Raw genomic sequence first — 14,984 nt, 5'->3', positions numbered from 1 at the left:
GGCCCCGCGCACGGATCCACCTCCGTACCCTGCAACCCTCACTGAGAACGCGGGTGTTTAACCGCGAGTCGTCTCCATGGCAACCGACAGGGTGTCACAGACTCGGGATTACGACTCCGCGGCGCGGGGGGTATTCCAGAGGAGGGGTTGGGGGGCGGCGTCCCTCGGCGGGCCCGACCCGCACCCGAACTGAAGGGATGGGTCCCCCCGCCTTCCCGCCGCGCTCCCGGGGCGCCAGCACGACCTCTGCGGCCCCGCGGCCACGGCGAGCCCCGAGGAGGGGGCTGATGTCCGCGACGGGGGTGGCGGCGGGGTGCGCGCCCTCCGGCCGGGGCTGCGGAGCCGGGGCGCGCGCGGGGGGCGGGGCGGGGCGCGGGGGGGGGCGCACGGGGCGGGGCGCACGGGGGGCGCGCGGGGCGGGGCGCACGGGGGGCGCACGGGGGGCGCTCAGGGGGCGGGGCGCGCGGGGCGGGGCGGGGCGGGGCGCGCGCGGGGCCGAGGTCCCACCCCCGGGGGCGGCGCCGGGCGCGGGGAGTGTCAGGAAGAGGAAGAGCGCGGCCAGAGGCGGTGCGGGCGCGCGGCGAGCAGGGGCCGGGCCGGGCGAGCGCCGCGCGGGCCACCATGGCCACGGACGAGCTGGCCAGCAAGCTGAGCCGGCGGCTGCAGCTGGAGGACGAGGGCGGCGCCGAGGCCCCGGAGCAGCCCGGGCTGAACGGGGCGGCGGCGGCGGCGGCGGCCGGGGCGCCCGACGAGGCGGCCGAGGCGCTGGGCAGCGCGGACGGCGAGCTGAGCGCCAAGCTGCTGCGGCGCGCCGACCTCAACCAGGGCATCGGCGAGCCCCAGTCGCCCAGCCGCCGCGTCTTCAACCCCTACACCGAGTTCAAGGAGTTCTCCAGGAAGCAGATCAAGGACATGGAGAAGATGTTCAAGCAGTGAGTGCCCGCCCCCCCCCCCGCCCCCGAACCCCGGCGCCCCGGGAGGGGGCTCCCGACCCCGCGTCCCCTTCCATTTCGTCACGAGGCTCCAGGACCTCGTCCGTCCCCCCCACCCCCGGGGGCGAGTCTGGCGACCCCCCCCCCCGCACCGCGAGACGCGGCCGGTGCCCCCTGCGCGCGCACCCGGCGTGGGGGACCGCGCGGCCCCCCGGGTCATCCCGAGCCCCCTCGAGCCCCCACCACCACCATACACGTGAGGCCGAAGATTCTGGAGCTCTGGCCTAGGACCCCTGCCCCGGTGGTGAAGCTTCCCTCGCCTCCCCCAGACGCCCACACAGCCTGAGATTTGGGGGCCCTGTGGCCTCTGCCCCTCCCTAGCTGCTGGAATTCCCCACCCCCACCCCAACACCCTGGTCAAAAACATCCACACACACCCAGCGCCTCAGCAAAGGTTACCATTCCCTGCACCCCGTGTCGTGCCCATTCTTCTCACTGGGGTCCTTTCATTTTCTCTGCTTATGTCAGGTTCCCCTTAACATAGGTTCTGGGCAAAGAACCCCCCCCCCCCACCTGCTTCCCCCTGTTTGGCACCTGCTAGCAAACTGTGGTCAAAGGCCCTCCAGACCCTTCCACCCCTACCCCTATCCGCGCTCCTAGTTAGGACCCCAATCCTTGACCCTCAGGTGGGGAGGGATGCCTCCATCTCTGCCCCCACCAGCTCTGCAGGTATGTTACACCCATCCTCCCTTCAGGGCTGAGTCCCCTCCTCCTTCCACACACAGTTCCTCCCTCCTCTTGCCCTAACCTCCCCCTAGCAGCTTTACAGTCACTGCCCCTCCCCACAGTCCTTCCCCCCACTGTGTCCTGTTTCCTCCCACACGGGGTGCCCAACTCCCCCTCTCTAATTTGCCTGGTTGCTCTCACCCCTACCTTTTCCTCCATGTAATTCCACACAATGTGCCTTAGCAGGTTGGACAGGCACCCCCAGGCCTGTGGCTCAGCCCTCCCCACCCACCTCCCCAAAAAACCTTAACATCTCTGTGAAGGGACTAAATGGTCCCCTTCTGGTCCATCCCTGAGTCTACGCAGCTGAGACTGAAATGGGCAGCCAAACTTCACAACCAAGGCTATGCGGGGGCCGATGGGGGGTGGGGTGTAAAAGCTCTCGGCCTCCTTCCCTTTGGGACCCTCCCCACTTCTTGTTGCCTATCCCCGTGCCCCTGGCCCCTGGAGGGGGAACAGCCCCGGGGTATGGTCCGGAGTGGAGAGGTGCTGACCCGCCTTGGCTGAGGCAGGAGGACAGGGCAGGATAGTGCTGTGTGCCCAAGCAGGAAGCCCAGGGAGGGGGTGTTTTGCAACCCCACAGCTTGAGAAAGCCTCTTTCCCAGCATCGCTGCTGCTTCTGCCTTTGGCCACCACACAGGGGAAGAGGGTCTTGTTTCCCAGACCTGGATGGTGGGAACCCCGTACTTTCCCAAGGGTCAGTCTGGGGAGAAACTGAGCCCTTAACCCTCCTCTGGGCCTCTCTGTGAAAGTGCCTGGGTCCTGAGGACCCTGCCTTTTTGACTCCAGGGTCTTTGTTGGGAGTTCTAAAGTTTCTTTCCCCACCAAAGACTGTCAGCGTCAGGAGAGCAGGATTCCAGCCCAAATTGATGGAAAGCTCCTTGAGCCCAGGGCTAGGTATAGACAGCTTCACTGTCTGGAACTTCCTTGTAGAGCCTGCCCGCCCCATGCCCTCCCCCCAGAGTGGGGGAAGCAGTGCAGGGGAGATGGTTCAAATGCATCTGTGATCCCTGCGTTGATAAGAGCTCCTTGATTCCACCCAGCATCCCCATGACGTAGAGCTGTCATCATCACCAGGGCACAGTTGGGCGGTCTGGGCACAGACAAGTTAAGTAACTCGCCAAGACTAGAAAATGATGGAGCCAGGATCCGAAATCAGGTCTGTGACTCCAAAAGCCGTGTTCCTCCCTCCTGGGTTTTGCATCACAGACATCTGCTTCCATGTGGGAAAACGTACCTCACCAACACCCCCTTCCGTGTTCATGGCTGATTTTCCACCTTGCGGACCCGCCACTGGCCCATGTCTTTCTCCCAGAATCCCCCTTGTCTTGCGTTCCCACAGCATTCCAACACCCCACCAAAAGAAAGAAGAAAAAAAAAAAAAAAACGTAGAGAGCTGTTTGGGAGAAGCCCTGCACCCCGAACAAGAAGGGACTTGGGAGGCTGCAGTTTGGTCAGAAGGGGCGCAGGACCAGAGGAATGGCCTGGAAGCTGCATTTGCGAGCAAACTCACTTTCTAAAGAAGCTGCTTTGGTGTTAGTTTGACAAGATGAAGTCCGGGGGGAGCTGAACCCCTTCCACCACCCCCTGCAGGCCCTCTCTTGGCCCTGCTGCTGCTTGCTGTGTTGGAAGGGGTGGGGGGCAGGAAGGGGCCAGGGAGCTGGACTTTTAGGGAAGGAAGTGCCGCCCGCCGGGGGCCCTGGCCAGGACAGAAAGCTGCAGGTTTTGTATTCAAGGAAACAAGGCTTCACTGTGCCAGCCGAGCCCAGCCCCGCCGAGTCCGGCCTGTGAACAGCCAACACACAGGCTGTCGGGTCGACAAAACCCTTGTTCCGCTTCTGCTGTCCTAGGGGGGGCCCCACCTCCCGGGTCCAAGCGCAGCCCTGCTGAGAGGACCCCCCCACCCCGGGTCTCCAGCTCCCCGGCCCTCCTGGGAGCAGAGTACAGGAGCTAGAGAGGTCACAGGGAACTGGGAGCTGGCCTTCCTGGGAAGGCAGGAGCTGGAGAGCCCCGTCTTCTGTCCCGGCTCTGCCTCCGAACAGCCTCGTGTGTCCGCCCTCCCTCCCTAAGTCTTTGCGTCTGTAAGAGGAGCAGGCTGTGTGCAGCAGCGACCTTATGTCTGCGGGCCCTGAACCCTTCTGGATGACAGACTGCCTTCTTCCAGGGTCTTCTGGTTCCTCCGGTTCTTCTGTTCAGTGTCTATCAGCAGATCCTTCCTGAGGAGGGAAGTAGGAGGAGGATCCAAGGGGATTGAGGGAAGCAAGACGGGCTGTCCACCATCACTGACCTCATGATCCAGCCTCGCAGGTTCCCGCCGGGAGGGACCTCCAGCCTTTCTCCCCATTTTACAGAAAAGGCAGCTGAGGGGCACCTGGGTGGCTCTGTGGGTTAAGCATCTACCTTCGGCTCGGGTTCTGATCTCCAGGTCCTGGGATCGAGCCCCAAGTAGGATTCCCTGATGGGCGGAGGCCTGCTTCTACCTCTGCCCCTGCTCCTATGCTCGCTCTCCCTCTCTCTCTCCCTCTCTCTCTCCCTCTCTCTCTCCCTCTCTCTCCCTCCCTCCCTCAAATAAATGGATAAAATCTGAAAAGAAAAGGCAGCCAAGACCCAGAAAGGTGTGGTGACTTGCTTAGGGTCATGGGGAAGTTCCCAGTAGCTAACCCAGAGCATCCTTGTCTCTGCACTGAGGCTAGTGGCTCCTGCCCCCCGGGCGGGGCTGGGAGAAGGTGACGCCTATAGGGCTCTGGCAACGTGCAGCACACGGAGGTCCTGCCTCCATGGAGCCTGGATTCTCAGGCCTCCCTCCCTTGGGAGGCCTCAGGCTAGCACCACTCACCCCTCTCCCCACCTCTCTCCACCCATCCATTCAGGGCTGCCTCTGGAACCTTCCGGCCAAAGCAGGAATGGTGTGACCCCACAGAGCCTCCAGGGGGCCCACCTCTGGGCTGGTGGCAGCCTGTGTGGGGCTCTGTGGGGTTTTGGAAGCCGAGACCTGCCCTAGAGGTAGGCGGCCACGTAATTCTGAACCTGCCATGGAATCTGAGGAAGATGCCCTAGTTCCCTGCTTGGCCAGCCTTGTCCCCAGACGCTCCATCTCATGACCCCTTGCGTCAGAGAGGCAGCCTTCCCTCTCCTTCTGGATGCCTGTGCCCTCCCCTCTTCTCCCTTCGCTCCTCCTCCCACAGGTCTCCTCAGACCCCGTCCCTCACAGCAGCCCCCCAGCATCCTCCCTGGAGGACGGTATGGCACGATAGCTAAGAGCAGGGCCTTCGGAGTCTGCAGCCCTGGGCTGGAATCCCAGCTGCAGGCCGGGGACAAGGCACTTGAGCTTTCTGGGCCTCGGTTCCTCCCCCTGAAGTAAGGAGAATAATAGCACCCGCCTCGCAGGGCCGTTGTGAAGTGTTTAACCCGGTGCTTGGCACAGTTAAGTACCGTGAAGTTCCTGTCACCCGCCTCCCCGGGCCTGGCGGTGGTTGTCTGGGCTCGCGTGGAGGGTGTTCCGCAAAAGCTACCGGCTGCCTCCACTTACCCCCTAGAGAGCTGCCGGGCGGGCGACAGCCTCACACTTCGGGCTGGAGTGTTGGGGACCCAGCATGAGAACCCCCCGCTTTTCTCCTGCAGAATAGGCTCTCTTGATTGCCAGCTACATGTGGCTCTGATAAATAACCAAAATGGGGAAACGAATTCATTATCACTTAATTACGTGGAAGGCAGGTGGCAGGAGAAAGGAGAGAGCAAACAGCAGCTCTGGAGTGATTCAAAACTGGGACTCCAGTGCCCGTCTGCTGCGGTGCAGCTGGGCGACTCCGGGCGGGGTGCTCAGCTTTGCGGCCTCACCCCGGGCTGGAGACCCTGCCTGGGAAAGTTCTGAGGATTCAGTTTAAGGAGTCCTGGCCCTTTGTAAAGAACCCACCATCGTGTCCGGCCTGTGAGCTTTTGGAAAACATAAAATCTATTCATTTCATCATTCATCCAGCACACATTAGGTGTCTGCTGTGCACAAGATCTAGAGAAGCAAGGGAAGAATAAAGTTCTCACCCTCAGACTTTAAGTCTCATGAAAAGCAGTGGTGTAGAGGGGTCTCGGGGGGTAGAGACGATGGGCCTGTGGGCCTAGAGATGGAAGTTCCCATTTCTTTATGCCTGCATGAGGCCCCAGCGCTCTCACGAGGGATGCCCGAGGGTGCACTCTCCGCAGCCAGGCCCCTGCCTCTACGCCCTCTCCTCGTTACGTGGAGCCACCAGGTCCGGTTGCCCACAGCAGCACAGTGAGGTGGGTTAATGTTGTCCCCATTTGTCAGATGAAGAGACTGAGGCTTAAGGAGGTTGAGTCATGTACCTAAGGTTAAGAAGTGGCAGGGGCAGGAACAGAAGCAGGTCTGCCTGCAGGGAGCTCCCTCCAGAGGCCAAGGGGGCTGTGTTTATGGACGGGGCAGGGCAGGGGGCGCTCTTGGAGCCTCAGGAGGGGAAGCCCTCTGGGGAGGAGGTATAGAGGTTGGGTCCTTCCACCTGCAGCTGCCAGGAACCTGGCCTGGGGAGGGAGGATTGCCCGTACTCGCTACTCACCCTCTGCTCTTCCTACTTCTCTTCTGATTCTGAGTCACCTTCCCCCCCACCCCACCCCCGCCCGAGCAACTTTTGGTTCCCCTTTGGCCTGCACCTTCCTGACCGACTTCTCCTCCCATAGTCCAGAGGCTCTGGGAGACCAGGCCCTGCCGCCTCAGGGGAGGCCCATTTGCAAGGCCAGCCCAGGCGGGTGGAGGAGGAGGAGGAGGAGGTTGGAGGAGGAGGAGGAGGAGGTTGTGGAGGAGGAGGAGGAGGAGGAGGAGGCCATGTGGACAGTCCCCCCTCCCTCCAGCAGCTAGTTCCCTCTGACTGCTGAGCAGCCTTCTCCTTGGCTGACTTCCGCTTTTCAAGGACTGCAGAGAAGCAAGTGTCCTGTGCCAGAAGGGTGCAGCTCAAGGGGAGCCAGGCCTGGGGTTCCCGAGCCGCATGGAGAGCCTCACGTGACGGGGACGGGCGCTGGCCCCTACCCCATCCTGGGCACTTTGTCTCTTATTTAATCCTTTTATGGCATCCTGTGAGCTCCTCACCCCTCCTGTCGCAGATGAGAACGCTGGGTCTCAGAGCAGTTCCGGCCCCTGTCCAGCGTCACACAGCTAGGAAGGGGGGACGGGGTGGGGGGGACAGCATTTGAACTTGGGTCTGCCTGCCTCCAAGTCCCATGGTCCCAGGGGACCCAAATAGGGCAGCATCTGCTTCTTAGAAGTGCAGCTCCCTCCACCCCCAGGGTCTCCTGGATGGGAATCTGATTTATTTTAACACTCCAGCCTAAGAAGCACTAGGCCCCCATAGCTGTCTCCGGCCACTTGCCTGCGGTGTCCCTTCGGGGAAGGCAGGTTACTTAAGTCTGGGCGGTGAGAGGAAGATTCGGTTGAATAATGAACCCAAGGTTGGATCAGACACTCAGTGAATGTTCTCTGCAATCACTGTTGTAACAATAAGTATTACTAAGGGCAGGCAGGAAGGGGGCAGTGCAGGGAGAGCTGGCCGGGCACCCACCGCTGACACTACGAGCCCAGGGAGATGCCCTCCTGGGCTGGTCGAACCCGAGATTGGGAGGTCCTAAGCCCTGACAGCGCCCAGCAGATTGCCGTCGGCCTGGGGGGCTCCCCCTTGATCCTTAGACTTACTGAAAAGCTGTGGGAGAGCCGCGAGCCACACGTGTGCGCACACACACACGCACACCCGTGCACCCTCTCCTGGGCTGACATGGCCACGGATCCAGTGTCCGATTCTGCAAATAGGACTGGAGGAAGTGGTGAGAGGCTGGGCTTTCCCTGCATGAGTCAGGCAGCCTGGGGGTGGGGGCGTGCAGGACCCGATGAGCAGTTGTCAGAGCATGGGGGTGGCCACCCGCCCAGGGGGACGGGCAGGGCCAAGCTGGCTGTCACAGCAAGCAAGGCCAGAATTTCTCTGCAGTCCAGAACTTTCCTGCCCCAAGGGACCTGCCATGCCTTCCTGTTTCATAGGACAAAGAATGCAGAGGCCTGGGAGCCACCGGGGGAGACAGGCTGCAGGAGGACCAGCTCTGTGAATGCCAAGACCAAAGCCAGGAGGGCCTGGGGGATCCTTGGTCCACAAACACCACCCTCCCCCGCTGTTTATCCTCCTGGGGACTCCCATGGCCAGAGGGGACCCCTGCAAAGACCTGGGACATGAAGCAGAAGGGACAGAGTTGGGGTCCGCTGTGCTCTCACCTCGTCCCTATGCAGCGGCTGTGCTAACTCCACACGCTGCCATCAGACTCCACAGCACAGCTGACGGGTGGCGAGGCTCGTGCACGAGGAACAACCCTGTACTAGACAGTTCCAGAGCCAACACACATGGGCTGCCTTAAGCGAAGCAGTGAGCTCCCTGTGCTCAGAGGTATTCAACACACAATCAGGGGAACTGCATTAGGGATGTGACCTTCACGAATATCCATGGCCCCCTCCCCCCGACCTGAGAATCTCTAGTACAGGGTGTGTGGGCCTCAGGACGTAGCTCAGTAGCTGACAGCATGTGTGCTCCATGAGACCTGGGTTTGGATCCCAGCTGTGGCCTTGTCAGCTGTGGCCTTGGCCAAGTCACTTCCTCCCTGCGCCGCCTCCATTGCCTCATCTGTGACACGGGGATATTTGTGCCCACTCCGCAGGGTTCTTGTGGGGCTCTGATGCGGGACACTTGGCGTAGTGCCTGGTGCATAATAAGTGCTCAGCGGAGAGTAGCCACGAAGGCTAATATTGTTATGAAACAGGGCGTTGATCCTGCAGGCTGTAGGAGCTGCCCTGGCCACCACTGCCCCAGCCGCCACCCCGACACCCCGACGCCTGGTTATCAGAACCAAGGGGAGGAGGTGCAGCCAGCAGCCCAGCCCAAAGGGGCAAAGTCCGCCTGGGTGGCGGCCGCTCCACTCTCGGGGCACATGGGACGGATTTGGCCACCAGCATCCGGGGCCGCAGCTGCCGAGCCCTGCCCATAGTCGAGAACTATTCGGGGGGGGCGGGGGGAGGCATGAGGAATGTGGGCGCGGTGCCAGGTGCAGCAGCCTCCCTCCAGCCCCGGAGAAAAGTGCTGAGCTTCCAGCCCGTGAGCTTTGTTGCCCTTCGTGCCCAGTGGAATTGGCCCTCCCAGGCAGGCCCCAGGCCGGGCTCCCGACCCAGCGTCCCCCAGCCCCGCGAGCTTGGGAATGCAGGACCCTCCACGGGACCAGGAGGAAGAAGGAAGCAGACAGGCAGGAAGAAGGAGCGTCTCCAGCTTCTTGGGCTGTGTGACCCGAGGCTGGTTGCCACCGCCTCTGGGCCCCGTTTTCACCCACATAACAAAGCAGGTGGACGAGCTGCGTGGACAGATCTTGTGCGCGGATCTTAGTTCCAGCTCAGGGAGAGAGCCGATGGATGAGAGGGTCTCCCAGCCGAGGCATCTCCTGTGTTGCCAGTCATCCACCTGCTGGTGGCACGGTGACAGCCCCGCCCCACGCGCGCACACCTTGTCACTTCCTTCCCGTGAGAGGAGGAACAGAGTAATCCAGGGCTGAGGCTCCTCTCCCTCCGCCCAGCAAGAGAGCGGAAGGCTCTGTCCTGCTGTCTTTCCACCTCCCCACGTGGCAGAGTCTCTGAATCAGGCCTAGTGGGGGAAGCAGAGGGAGCCTCGGAGGAGGGGGAGATGCTGGGGGCCGCCCTGGATCATCTTGCCCACGCCCTGCCTCCAGACCAGGCTACAGCAGGCATTTCCTCGCAGCCGTGCACCATCAGGCCTGGCACCCAAGGGCGAAGCCCTTGTATTTTTTACCATTATCATTCTTTTCAGCACTGTTTTTACGTTATATGCACAAAGGACTTAGTGTCTGGCCCACAGAAAGTTCTCAGTGGTCACTATTATCATGAAATTAGTAGGCTTTAAGCACCTGTTGTGTACTGGGCATTTTATGTTCATCATCTCATTTAATCTCTAATCCTAAAGGTAGATAGTGATGATAACGCTTCTATTTATTATCACTGGTGATGGGGTGTGGGGGGTGTTATTGCCGTGGGCCAGGCTCTGTGCTAGGGACCTACGTGGCTTGTCTCTTAATCTTTGCTTCCGCCCCAAGGTGGGTCCTTTGAGGAGCATGATGTAAATGGGGAAGCTGGGGCTCGTGGGGTCAGGTGACTTGACCAGGGTCAGCCAGCCAAGTGGCAGATCTGGAGTTTGGACCCCAGCCAGTCGCAGCAGAGTTGATGTGAGCGCAGAACCTTCAAGGTCATCTTCAGTCACATCCACGCCGGGCACCTGGCTGATCCAGTGGCCCCCGAGCCCAGGGCATGTAGTAGATGGCTGCTCCCCAGGAGCCTTGTGGGAACAGGGCCTCCCTCACCCCGCTAGTGTCTCCTCCTTTGAGGGACCCACTCCCACCCCAGCACCTGGCCCCTTCCTGACCTCTGTTGCCCCCCCTTGGCAGTTGATCTGCTGGCACTGGGACCAGCCCCTGCATTGCCCCCCTGGGGGCCAGAGCCCGCCCGGGAGAGAGCCCAGACCCAATAATTGATTGACCTGTGATTGATGCAGGCAGCAGTTCAAGCCGCGGATAAAGCTACAGCCCAGCCGGGCCTGGCAGCCGCCAGAGACCAACAAATAGAGAGCCAAGGTCTCTGTCCAAGTTCGGACATCCTATCTCTACTTCCTCTGAAAGCAAGCCACCCCCAGCTGCGGGGGAAACCCACAGACGCGGGCAGTAAAGGAAGCTGGGGCTCGGGAGAGGCAGGTGGGGCAGAGAGCAGTGTGGGAAGCACGGGGGTGGGGTGTGAGTCCGTGGCCAGCCGGCCCCCAGGCCAGCGCCCTCACCCCTACAGCGAGGTCACATGGGGAAATAATCCCGACCTCCCAGGATTGCTGAGCACAGAGGTCGTGAAGGAAAAATGCCTGGCACATAGTAGGTGCTTCATAAAGGAGACGAGGCTCATTATAGCGATCGTCAAGCTGCCAGTTCTGGGGTCCCCCGACCCCAGTGCTGGGCACTGTGCTCCGTGCATGCCGTGGAGAAGTTCAGCCCGCCCCCACGGTGCCCTGGCCTGAGAGTCCCCATCACACTCTGCTGGGGGCTCGGGTGGCAGGGGCTGCGGGGACCCAGGCAGTCTGCTCCGGCCCCGCTTGGCCCAGGAACGCCTGGCGCCCTCACTGGGATGGCTCTGGGACCGGTCCCTAGGGGCCACGCCAGCCAGCCCCTTCCCAGACTCGACGTGGAAGGAGGGGCCTCTGCCGTGCGGCCCACAGGGCCCCCCCAGCCCGAGGCGGAGCCTGGAGCGGGTGTAGACCTGCCTGACCCTCTGAGGCCTGCAGCCGTCTACACAAGTGCTCACATCGGCTCCCACCGCAGCCCCGGCACCTCCCGACGAGGGGACCTGTGGCCCATCTGCCCCGCTCTGCACCCCTCCAACCCCATGGGGGAAAAGGCTTCAGGACCCTGTGTTCCCTGCAGGGTTCCCAGAACCCCTTGTGCGTCACTTCCAACCACGGACTCGTCTGTGAACTATTTATACCCCTTGCACCAACACGCGGCGCGGTGCTCCCGGGCAGACACCCTTCTGCTGGCAGCCCCGGGACACCTGGAAGCGGCTGGGCGCAGATGGGCAGGTTTAGGAGCTGGGCTCCCACCCCCTTCCTTTCCTGCCCCGTGACCTTGGGCAGGTCACTGAACCCCTCTGAGCCTCCACTATACAGTAAGGTTCTTACGGGGACTGGGTGCAGTGAAGTGGGTAAAGATCCTGTTACAAAGGCAGATTTCAAAAGGTGGCTTCTGTGAGGTGCTCAAGGCCGTGCGGGGCTTATATATAACTAGAGGGGGGCAGGGAAGTGGGGGGCCGCGAGGAGGGGGCAGAAACGAGATGTGTGTTTACGCAGGGGCCCCAAGACCGGGCCGTCGGTTTCTGCAGCTCGGGCCCCTCTGTCGCTCTCACACAGGCAGCTTGAGGCCTGGGGTGACCCAAGCTTCTTAGGCCCCTGAAAAGCCCCTTTTAGCCCTGAGGCCACTCCTCTCCCACCACCCACGGGGAGGCGGTCAGGGCAGGTGCTCGTGAGCCTGATAAGAGCCCACATCCGTCATGCTGACAGGCCCAGGGAGGGGGGGGGGGGACCGAGCCCCGAGGCCGTCTCCGGCCCAGGCTCTGACCACAAGGAGGCCAACTGGGAGGCGCATTTAGACACGTGCTGTCCCCGTATCTGCTGGGGACAGAGAGACCTGCAACGTGCAGACACACTTTTATCACCGAATCGCTGTCCCAGCCCCGTCCAGTGCAAGCCAGTCCCTGAAGTGACCCCAGGCCTTCTGGAAGTGGACCTCCCTCCTCTGACCTCCTTGCTGTGGCCCTGCCCTGCAACACGTACTACCCTCTGCTTTCTGGGCGGAGACAGGAGTGGGGGAGAGATGCCAGGCGGCCCTGGAGAAGACCACGTCAGAGCCTGTCACCCCCACCCCCACACCCGACCCCGTACCCCGGTGGTATCGTGAATTAGTTCTCCCTGCTGGTTCCCAGCCCATTTAGTACAGGGAGGCTGTGGCTTCAGCTTCCTTACGCCTCTTCCTTGCCCAAAGGTTAGCATGTAAGAGGCTGCAGGCCAGGTGGGGAGTTCCTCGTCATCAGAGGTAACCAAGCAGTAACTACACCCCAGGACTTCACCTAGACAGAGGTCCCTTCCAGGGTGACGGGCTCCTTGCCGTCCGGCCTAGGGCGCTCTGGCCGGTCAGGTGTGAGGTGTCGGGATGTCCTTAGCCTCTGCCTTTGCTGCCACAGGTACGACGCCGGCCGGGATGGCTTCATCGACCTGATGGAGCTGAAGCTGATGATGGAGAAGCTCGGAGCCCCGCAGACCCACCTGGGCCTGAAAAACATGATCAAGGAGGTGGATGAGGATTTCGACAGCAAGCTCAGCTTCCGGGAGGTGAGCCCGCTCCCTGTGGGGGGACGGGGGGCATCTGTTCCTGCACATGGTCAGCACCTGAGTGACTTGTGGATCCCTGACCCTGGAGGGCTCCACGGGGTGTGGAGTGTAGAGGGGAGACGCCCAGAGAGTGAAATGCTGAGACTCAGGAGAAGAGGGGACAGGTGGAGGGAGCGACAGGCACTGCGTTTGAGAGGGGCCAGGCTCTGCGCTGGGTGGCTTCACCCTCCGGGGCTCGGTCTCTGGACTCCCAGGGACAGGAGCCGTGAGCAAGCCTGTTCTGTGCAGGAGGAAATGGGGGCTCACAGCCGGATAACGGGACTGGATCCCAGGCAGCCTAGGGCGAATGACAGGGGTGTCCTCCCTGGAAGAAGGAGCAAGACGCACAGAGGGGACAGGGCAGGAGAAAGGTGCTGGGGAGGACGAGTCCAGGAGGGTGCAAGGTGATGCTCTGGAGTCGGGACAGACCCTTCGTCCGCCACTCTCTGCTGCTGAGATCCGGGGCAGGGCTTTCCCTTGTCTCTGCGTCCTCCACAATCCTGTACCTGTAGGACTCGGTGGGGAGGGTGCTCCTCGCTCCTGCCTGCGGGAGCCCCTGGGAGAGCAGGAGGTGGGTCGCCTTGTCTCCCGCTGTACGGATGGGCCACCCGAGCCCTGACCTCTGGCTCCTCCCTGACACCGTGCTTCTCTCCCTGCCGCAGTTCCTCCTGATCTTCCGCAAGGCGGCGGCCGGGGAGCTGCAGGAGGACAGCGGGCTGCACGTGCTCGCCCGCCTCTCCGAGATCGATGTCTCCACCGAGGGCGTCAAGGGGGCCAAGAGCTTCTTTGAGGCCAAGGTGAGGAGCCGGAGGGTGGGGGGCGCCTTGACCCCACCTCAAGGACGCGGGTTGGCTCAAGGGTCCGTGGTCCCTGCTGAGACTGGAGACGGGGGCGCTGACCCCTTCCATCCGGGCTGTGATCCCCACGGCGCGTGCAGGGTGTGTAGCATGAAGAGCAGACACGGACCACTCAGTGCCGCCCTGGGGCACCCAGAACCACGACCCCCAGAGGGCCGGTCCTTGAAGGGCGGCCCACAGGATGGCGGAGCAGGCCCAGAAGCACGGTCGGTGCTACTCCCAGGCCTCACAGGGACCCCAGCACCGCCAGCCCCAGCCTGCAGGGCGTGTGGCCCCCAGAGGCGCCCACCCGCACGGGCATCCTGCTCCTGGTGCAGCACAGCTCGGGGCAGCTCCTGGGTTCTGACCTCCCGGGACACCTGCTTTTCCCTGCTTCTCCCTCTGCCCGTGTTGGCCAGGAACAGTCCTTCTGAAGGCCGCCCCCGCCCCCCAGCCTCAGCTTCTGGGGTTGATGGGATGTGCCCGGGCTTATCAGTGGGACCTAGTTTGCAGCTGGGCGTCCCAGGACAGGAAACAGGATAAGAATGGCAACATGAGGGGCCACCCGGGTGGCTCAGTCTGTTAAGCATCTGCCTTGGGCTCAGGTCATGACCTCAGGGTCCTGGGATCGAGCCCTGCGTCCAGCTCCCAGCTCAGCGGGAAGCCTGCTGCTTCCTCTCCTCCCTCTGCTGCTCCCCCAACTCGTGCTCTCCAATCCCCTCCAATAAATAAATTTTTCTTAAAAAAAGAGCAACATCAAAGCTCCCACAGGGGACTCACTCTAGGCAGCAGCTACCGAATGCACGTTCCAGCTTGCAGTCCACGCAGCGAATCCACGAGTCTGTTACTGAGCCGCAGCCCTGAGCAGAAAACTAAGGCTCAGAGAGGCCAGTGAAGCACCTGGGCCGGGGCCAGAGCTAGTGAGAGGCGAGAGCGGTGCAGGGGCCGGCAGGCGGAGGGCCGCAGGGTGGGCCGGAGAGCCCAGAGGCGGCGCAGACCCCTCCCTGACCGCCCCCCGCGCCCCTGCCCACTGCAGGTGCAGGCCATCAACGTGTCCAGCCGCTTCGAAGAGGAGATCAAGGCGGAGCAGGAGGAGAGGAAGAAGCAGGCGGAGGAGATGAAGCAGCGGAAGGCAGCCTTCAAGGAGCTGCAGTCCACGTTCAAGTAGCAAGGGGCTGCGGCCTGACCCCCGGCCCCCGCCCGGCCCCCCACCCCGGCGCCCAGCCAGCAGGGGCGGGCAGACTGGAGGCCAAGCCTGATCCTGGGCTCTGTCGAAGGGACCGTACTGAAAACCTACAAAGTCTGTGAACGGAGCCAGCTGAGGGGTGCCCCAGGCGGCCCGGCCCCTGCTCCCCACGCTGTTCCCGAGGCCGGGTGCAAGCGCGGGCTCCTTGCCGGCCCTCCCCCGCCATCCCTGCGTGTCTCTCGCCCCC

At 62.5% G+C, this 14,984-nt stretch overlaps 1 protein-coding gene across 1 annotated transcript; it reads left to right on the top strand.

Annotated features, from left to right (window-relative positions):
* The first annotated feature begins 565 nt into the window (after window positions 1-565).
* On the top strand, window positions 566-14,984 carry EFHD2 (EF-hand domain family member D2). The gene is made up of 4 exons (XM_072828247.1): window positions 566-932; window positions 12,529-12,676; window positions 13,378-13,512; window positions 14,588-14,984. The coding sequence occupies exons 1-4, from the start codon at window positions 622-624 to the stop codon at window positions 14,717-14,719; spliced, it is 726 nt and encodes a 241-aa protein (XP_072684348.1). The 5' UTR covers window positions 566-621; the 3' UTR covers window positions 14,720-14,984.

This window comes from Canis lupus, chromosome 5, assembly GCF_048164855.1.
Source record: "Canis lupus baileyi chromosome 5, mCanLup2.hap1, whole genome shotgun sequence".
NCBI lineage: Eukaryota > Metazoa > Chordata > Mammalia > Carnivora > Canidae > Canis > Canis lupus.
This window is presented reverse-complemented; position numbering and strand designations above follow the sequence as displayed.

Coding starts and splice junctions, on each gene's coding strand:
- EFHD2 (XM_072828247.1), top strand. CDS start 622: ATGGCCACGGACGAGCTGGCCAGCAAGCTGAGCCGGCGGCTGCAGCTG. Junction 933..12,528: donor ATGGAGAAGATGTTCAAGCA/GTGAGTGCCCGC, acceptor TTGCTGCCACAG/GTACGACGCCGGCCGGGATG. Junction 12,677..13,377: donor GCAAGCTCAGCTTCCGGGAG/GTGAGCCCGCTC, acceptor TCCCTGCCGCAG/TTCCTCCTGATCTTCCGCAA.